The sequence below is a fragment of the Megascapheus bottae genome, chromosome 18 (genome assembly GCF_031878675.1).
Source record: "Megascapheus bottae isolate mThoBot1 chromosome 18, mThoBot2.hap1, whole genome shotgun sequence".
Taxonomy (NCBI): Eukaryota; Metazoa; Chordata; class Mammalia; order Rodentia; family Geomyidae; genus Megascapheus; species Megascapheus bottae.
In genome coordinates, this window is record NC_143526.1 from 24,978,509 (window position 1) to 24,985,357 (window position 6,849).

General features: G+C 44.2%; 1 protein-coding gene across 1 annotated transcript in view; it reads left to right on the forward strand.

Annotated features, from left to right (window-relative positions):
* Fermt1 (FERM domain containing kindlin 1) overlaps nucleotides 1–5,849 on the forward strand; it is a 31,768-nt gene extending 25,919 nt beyond the window's left edge. Inside the window, exons 13-14 of the mRNA XM_090352017.1 lie at nucleotides 1,724–1,865; nucleotides 3,237–5,849. Coding sequence (XP_090208143.1) covers nucleotides 1,724–1,865; nucleotides 3,237–3,410 — 316 coding nt within the window. The 3' untranslated portion in view covers nucleotides 3,411–5,849. The remainder of the gene's footprint in view (nucleotides 1–1,723; nucleotides 1,866–3,236) is intronic.
* The last annotated feature ends 1,000 nt before the right edge of the window (nucleotides 5,850–6,849 follow it).

A 6,849-nucleotide genomic window follows, 5' to 3' on the forward strand; every position in this document is an offset into this window, starting at 1 on the left:
TGGAAGCCAAATTTGTTCTCAATCTAAAATGTCAACCTCTTCTTATTTTAGAATTTTGTCCTTTCACATGTGATTCAAACACTTTGGATTGTGCCTTTAAAAAAAAAAAATCTTTCAACTTTCTATCTAAAGTATCAATGCTCCCTGAATTCAGCTAAGGATGGGAAAGGAAATATGTGAGTTTTTTGGTTTTTGGATTTTTTTTTCCTGTGATTTGAACTCAGTCCTGGGCACTGTCCTTGCCTTTCTCAAGGCTAGCAGTCTACTACTTAAGTCCTAGCACCACTTCTGGCTTTTTCTGTGTGGACTGTGCCAAGGAATAGAACCCAGGGTTTCGTGCATGCTAGGTCAGCACTCTACCACTAGGTCACACTCTCAGCCCCAGGAAATGTGTTTTAAAAGAAGATTTGGGGGGCCAGGAGTGTGGCCTAGTGGTAGAGTGCTTGCCTAGCATGCACAAAGACTCAGGTTTGATTCCTTGGTACCACATCCATAGAAAAAAACCAGAAGTGGTGCTGAGGCTTAAGTGGTAGAGTCCTAGCCTTGAGAAAGTCCATGGACAGTGCTCAGGCCCTGAACTCAAGCTCAGGACTGGAAAAAAAAAAAGCAGCTTTTGTTCTTTTAGAATGATTCAAGGGTAAAAGGCCAGCTGCTGTTTGATGCACTCTGCAGCATCCTTCATGACAAGCTCCCCTCCCTGCCTGTCTGTGACCCCATAAAACATTTAGGTTTCCAGAAGGTGGCCTTTTGGGTAGTAACTCCTTCCCCTTGGCTTTTGAAGAATTCTGGCTCTTAACACTCTGTAGGGGATTTTCTATTGCCTTCTTGCATTTTACAGAAGAGAAAAGTGAGACACAGGAAAAAGAGCTTCAGTGACTTGTCAGGGGAACACCTTGGTATTGAGCCCAGTAACCTTATTGATGATCTGGCGTGTGACAGGATTGATCTGCAAAATACTGATCATAAGACTACTTATAAATTGAATTATAAGCCAAGCACAGTTGGCTCGTGCCTGTAATCCAAGCTACTCAAGAGGCTGAGATCAGAGGATCTTGGTTCAAAGCAGGAATGTCTGTAAGATCCTTATCTCCAATTAACAATCAGAAAACCAGAAGTGGTACTGTGTTTCAAAGTGGTAGAGTGCTAGTGTGGAGCAGAAAAGCTCAGGGACAGGGCCCAGGCCCTGAGTTCAAGCCCCAGGACTAGCAATAAATAGTCTTCACAATAGCCTAATTCTCTCTGTGTTCTGTGTGTGTGTGTGTGTGTGTGTGTGTGTGTGTGTGTGTGTGTGTGTGTGAGTGTGTGAATGTCTGTCTCTCTGTATGTCTGTGTATGCTGGTGTGGCAGTCTTGGGGTGAACTCTGGGTTTGGGAGCTATCCCTGAGCTTTTTTACTCAAGGCTAATACTCTACCACTTGAGCCATGTTTCTACTTCTACCTCTTTTTATTGGTTAATTGGAGATAAGAGTTTATTGCCTAGACTAGCTTCAAACCACAATCCTCAAATCTCAGCCTTCTGAGTAGCTAGGATTACAAGCATGAGCCACCAGTGCCCAACTTTCTCTTTGTATTTTTGTTTTTCACAGTAAAAATACCATCCCATTGAAGGCTAAATCATTATTCTCTTCCAAGATAATTTAGAAATGTTTTTATCCAAGCTTTTAGGAAATGGCCTGTGAATAACGGTTGCTTCTCCTATTTAGTGTTATATTTTTCTCTTCAGATTTAGGGGAAGCAAGAAAGATGACATTCTGGGGATTTCATACAATCGGTTGATTAGAATTGATGTTGTAAGTGGGATTCCAGTCACAACATGGAGATTCACCAACATGAAACAGTGGAATGTCAACTGGGAAATTCGGCAGGTAACGTGGAAGTTTCTGATAGCCTGGGCTGAATTTCAGTTTATACTGATTTTTGAAATTTGGAATTAAGAAACCATAGGCATGTAGAAATTGTCTACTTAAATCAGTCACATGTAATTCGGGGCACTTTCCTGGCAAGTACAGTCCAAATGTTCTTGAATTAACACCTCAAGTTGGCTGAGTTTCTGTGAAGCCTTGCCAGACAAATAGGTCAGTTTTCAGGGGATTATATGAAATTCTGGCTGATCATCACTTAGCAGAAAGTACACTCATTAGAACTACTATGCAAAGTAAATGCGGACAAGGCTTGGTCTGAAAGAGAAAGATCTAAGTGGTTGTACCCCCAGAATCTCAGTTATCTGCCTGAAGGAGCAAGTGGGCTCACAGAGGGAACTGAGGAAGGTTTAGCTCACACCTGTAATCCTAGCTACTCAAGAGACTGAGATCTGAGGACATGGTTCAAAGCCAGCCTAGGCAGGAAAAGCCATGGGACTATCTCAAATAAAACTACTCAGAAAAAGTCAAAAGTGGTACTATGGCTCAAGTGTTACCTAGTATGCTAGCATTGAGCACAGAGACTCAGGAACAGCATCCAGGCCCTCAGTTCTCTCTCTCAGAGAGAGAGAGAGATTGACTTAGCCTCCGAGATAAGCCCTCAAACCCTCAGCCTGCATAAAGAGGATGATCTTGGTAATCTAGGTGAGCCTAAGAAGCAAGACCACATTCAAAAACGTAATGAAAGCAGAAGGGACTGGGAATGTGGCTCAAGTGATAGAATATCTTCAGAGCAAGCACAAGGCCCTGAGTTCAAATCTCAACACAACAAAAAAAATATTTTAGGAAACTTTAAAATAGCACACTCCAGTCCACACCCAAAACCAGTTAAATCCTAGGATCAGGAATTGGGCATCAGTCAACATTCTGCGAATGGTTCTAGGAAGCATTGCACAAGAGTATAAACCAGCAGACCCTCTTAAGTCTTCTGGTTCTTAGAGTTGATGACTTTCCTCTGGGAAAGGAGGGACAATGGCTATTGGAAAATTCACCCAGATCTTTCATTCTGTAATCTTCAGATGTTCTGCTCCTCCTCACAGGAGGACTTAGGAAATTTCTATGTTTAAATTGATAGATGGAAACTATAAGATGTATATGTGTTGGGAGACAGGAATATTTTACCAGGTGTGTGTCAGCGTTCACACCACAAGAGGGCGCAAAGAGAACAAAGTCATGTTTCCCCCAAGCGTCAAATGAGGGAATGCCTCATCCATTCACTACCTCAGCAGTCTCAGCTCCAGAGCCATCTCTGGCAAAACAGCTGCTTTCTCATCCTTCCTTGTCAGAATTTAAACCTACCCATGCTTTCTCTTCCAGGTGGCCATCGAATTTGACCAAAATGTCTCCATTGCCTTCACCTGCCTGAGTGCAGATTGCAAGATCGTCCACGAGTACATTGGCGGCTACATTTTCTTGTCCACCCGTTCCAAAGACCAGAATGAAACGCTTGATGAGGACCTCTTCCATAAATTGACAGGTGGCCAGGACTGAACGGAAGTGGGCTGCCTGCTTGGTCTACTGGACGTGGCACGTTCTCCATGGACTCCATGGTTTAACTGGTGTATAGATTCCAGATTTATAGAATATATTCACCCATGGATACCTGGGTCCTCACCTCACCTGGGCATACTGCTGGCACAGCCCTTGCCTGACGTTTCCTCGTGCTACCTTCAGTGTCTAGGGTCTTTGTGGCCTTTTCTGTCAAATGAGAGGATGGTACCAACCTTGCATACATGTTGGTGACATACAGCACATGCCAAATGTTGCCTGCAAGTTAACCTTGTGGATTTGGGCCTCTTTGTAAGTCAAGAACAAAGACTGAAGGGTTAAAAAACACACTTAGAAAAAAATCAGATATGAAGAGAAATAGGGCTTTCCTCCATGAAACTCAGCTTTAGTCAAAATGGCAGAGGGAACCACAGCCACCCTCCCCCCCCCCCCCCACACACACACCTTTTCTCCTTGGAGGTCAAGGAGATTTGGAGAGATAAAGTTAATCTGTACAGGAGCCCAGGCAGTGATCATCAGTGCTATCTGTCTACAGGTGACACCTATCAAGGTGACAGTTGACCCAGGTCCTAATCATTGGCCCTCTCATGTCACTGCTGCCACCAAAAGTCCCATTTCTGGGGACCCTTTAGACATGTTAAAGTCCTTTCTGGTGGGAAGAGGCCAACAGAGTTTCTCTGTGTAGCCCAGGCTGGCCTGGAACTCATGATCCTCCTACCGACAGCCTCCTGAATGCTGTAATTACTCCCACACCTGGCTCCTTCTTGAAGGCATGGATCACAAAAGGGCCCAGGCAGATCCCTTCTTCAAACCAGGTCCCTTCCTCAGCCCAGGTCCATGCTTCAGTGGTTTCTACTCTGGACTTGGGGCTCAAGAGGACAGGCCCAGGTCTCTGTTCACACACACACACACTCCCCAGCAGTGTGTGTCAGGTCACTGCCCCCACTGGCTAACAGAACAGCCTGTTTTCAAAGGCACTGCATCCAAAGTCGGATGAACACTGGCTACCTCAAGAGGCCTGACTTGTCTGGCCTTCTCCACACCTCATCCAAGTCCTCTCCCCTGGGTCTATTGAGTGCTGACCTTTTCCTTAAACACTTACGGAACTGTAAATCACAATAAGAGTCTGTGGGAGAGGGGTGTTCTTTCTCAGCTGTTTACTGGGTCATCCTGCCTTGACTGGCACCTCACCCTGTTGACAGCTGCTTCGGTATGTTGGTGGTAGGAGGTGTAGATGGATGTGGAGAAGGTTAAAAAGGGTTCCTAGAGAAAGGGGTAAGCTCAGATATTGTTTCATTTTGCTTTTGGAAAATGTCCTTGTGTCAACCCAAGAACTTGAGTTGGAAGGGTGAGGCCTGCCAGTTCTCTTTTCAGTTCTCTTAGGCTAGTGCCTCAGGGGCCCTGGCCTGAGCGCAGAGGCCCACAAGCACCCCAACTGTCACTTGATTTTCCAACATTGCCATCTGAGAAGTGACATCTCAGCAATTCTGGGAGTCACACACAGACAGCCTGGGCTAGAGAATCCCTGGTGCTAATCCAGAGCCACCTTCTGCAAATTCCTTTTAGCTTTAGCAGTGAATGCTTGAGAACCTTCTGTGCACCACTGAATTTTTGAGACCTAGCATAAAGCTCACAAGTGCTTAAGACACCTGGAAAATCTGTCTCACATCATCACAGGCTTAATTTGGAGTGCTCTGTGTAGAAGCTATGGCTAAGTATTCTGTGTTAAATTTGATGCTGGTCATTTCTCTGTAGCCCTGGGTTCTGTAATTTTAGAACCTTTTAGATCTCTAAAATTACAATGGGCCACAGATTAAAATAAGCACCCCCTAACAGGTGGCAGATAACTCACACCTGTAATCCTAGCTATTCAGGAGGTTGAGATCTGAGGATTGCTGTTCAAACCCAGCCCAGACAGGGAAGTCCATGAGACACTTATTTACAACTTTAAAAAGCCAGAAGTGGAGGTATGGCTCAAGTGGTAGAGCACCAACCTTGAGCATAAAAGCTAGGAGATAGCTCCAGGCCCTGCATCCAAGCCCCAGTACTAGAAGGCTCCTTGATTACCTTCATTTCTTCCCTGCTAATGACAACTGTCTAATTTACAAAGCCAGAACTTCAGTCCAGTGCCTTTCCTACAGCCTTTTCTGATTGGCTGGCATTACCAATAAAACGCTCCAAGGAATGGACAGGTTTTAACCCATTTTCAGAGGAGCTACATCTCTGATTACACAGCAGCATCTCAAAGGAGGAACAAGTATGTTTGTGTCCCGAAGACCAACTTAAGGATTTTAGATTTATAGAGGTACAATGGAAATATTAAATTAATGTATGACTTTTTTTTTACTACCATTTGATTCCTTTTCTATTATAGATGCTCAGACTATTTGTTATTATTTGTATTTTTATGACTTTTGTAAGTAAAAGGTTTATATGGTCCAGTTGTCTCCTGCCTAGCTTGCTTTGTCTTTAAAGGTGAATACTGGTATATTTTTAAAGGAACTCTAGGTCAACTGTGACCCATGTCACTTTTCACTGTTCCAGGATTCTGGTTTCTCCCTGCTGGTATAAGAAAGCGCTGACTGACTTCGTGGTTACTCAGAACCTCATTTAACCTTTCTCATTGACTGATCAATGAGAAACTGATCAATTTTCCTGCTTTGCCATGAGCTTCTGTCCCCTTCCAGGTCTAGCTTTTCACAAAGCACCAGGAAACAAAGAAATAAATCCATCCAGAGGAAAGGAATAGAGACCTGAGAAGTAGGAAGCCTGTCAATGGGCAGTAATCAAGAGTTTATATCCAGCGATTCCTGCATTCTCACACAGGTCCATAGAAGGTAAGAGCTGCTGGCTGTTCTCGTTTTATAAAGGAAGAAACAGACTCAGGTTAAGTAACCGGCTCAGGGTCACCTGGCCAATAGCCAGCGGAACAAAAGTCCAAATGCAGGTTTGTCTCAACCTAGCTCCTCTTCTCTTCCTTCTCCAGCCCTGATTAGCTGGTGTCCTGGACCCCTATCCCTGCCCCAGTGTGGGAGTTCAGTGTCCAGTGAATGGATTTGGGGTTTGGGAAAAGCTGCCCAGAGTTAGATGGAGGGAAGGAAGGGAGAAAAAGGAAGACTGGAACAATCTGGGAGCCAGAAAGGAGGTGCTTAGACAAGATTTTATTTTTCATTCTGGGAAATCTTCATTGTGCATCCCAAGATTTTAAAAAGTGAGGAAATGAGTCTTTCATTTGAAAACCCAACTTTTTAGGCCTAGGCACCAGAAACCGAGACATTTTGCAATATGGGTTTTCCTGATATCCCTTAATTGTTTAATTCACTCACAAGATTTACTTGTTGCTTTTACATTGAGTAACTCTGGGGCTGGGAAGGTGGCTTAATGATAGAATGCACGAAGCCCTGTGTTCAATTCCTCAGTA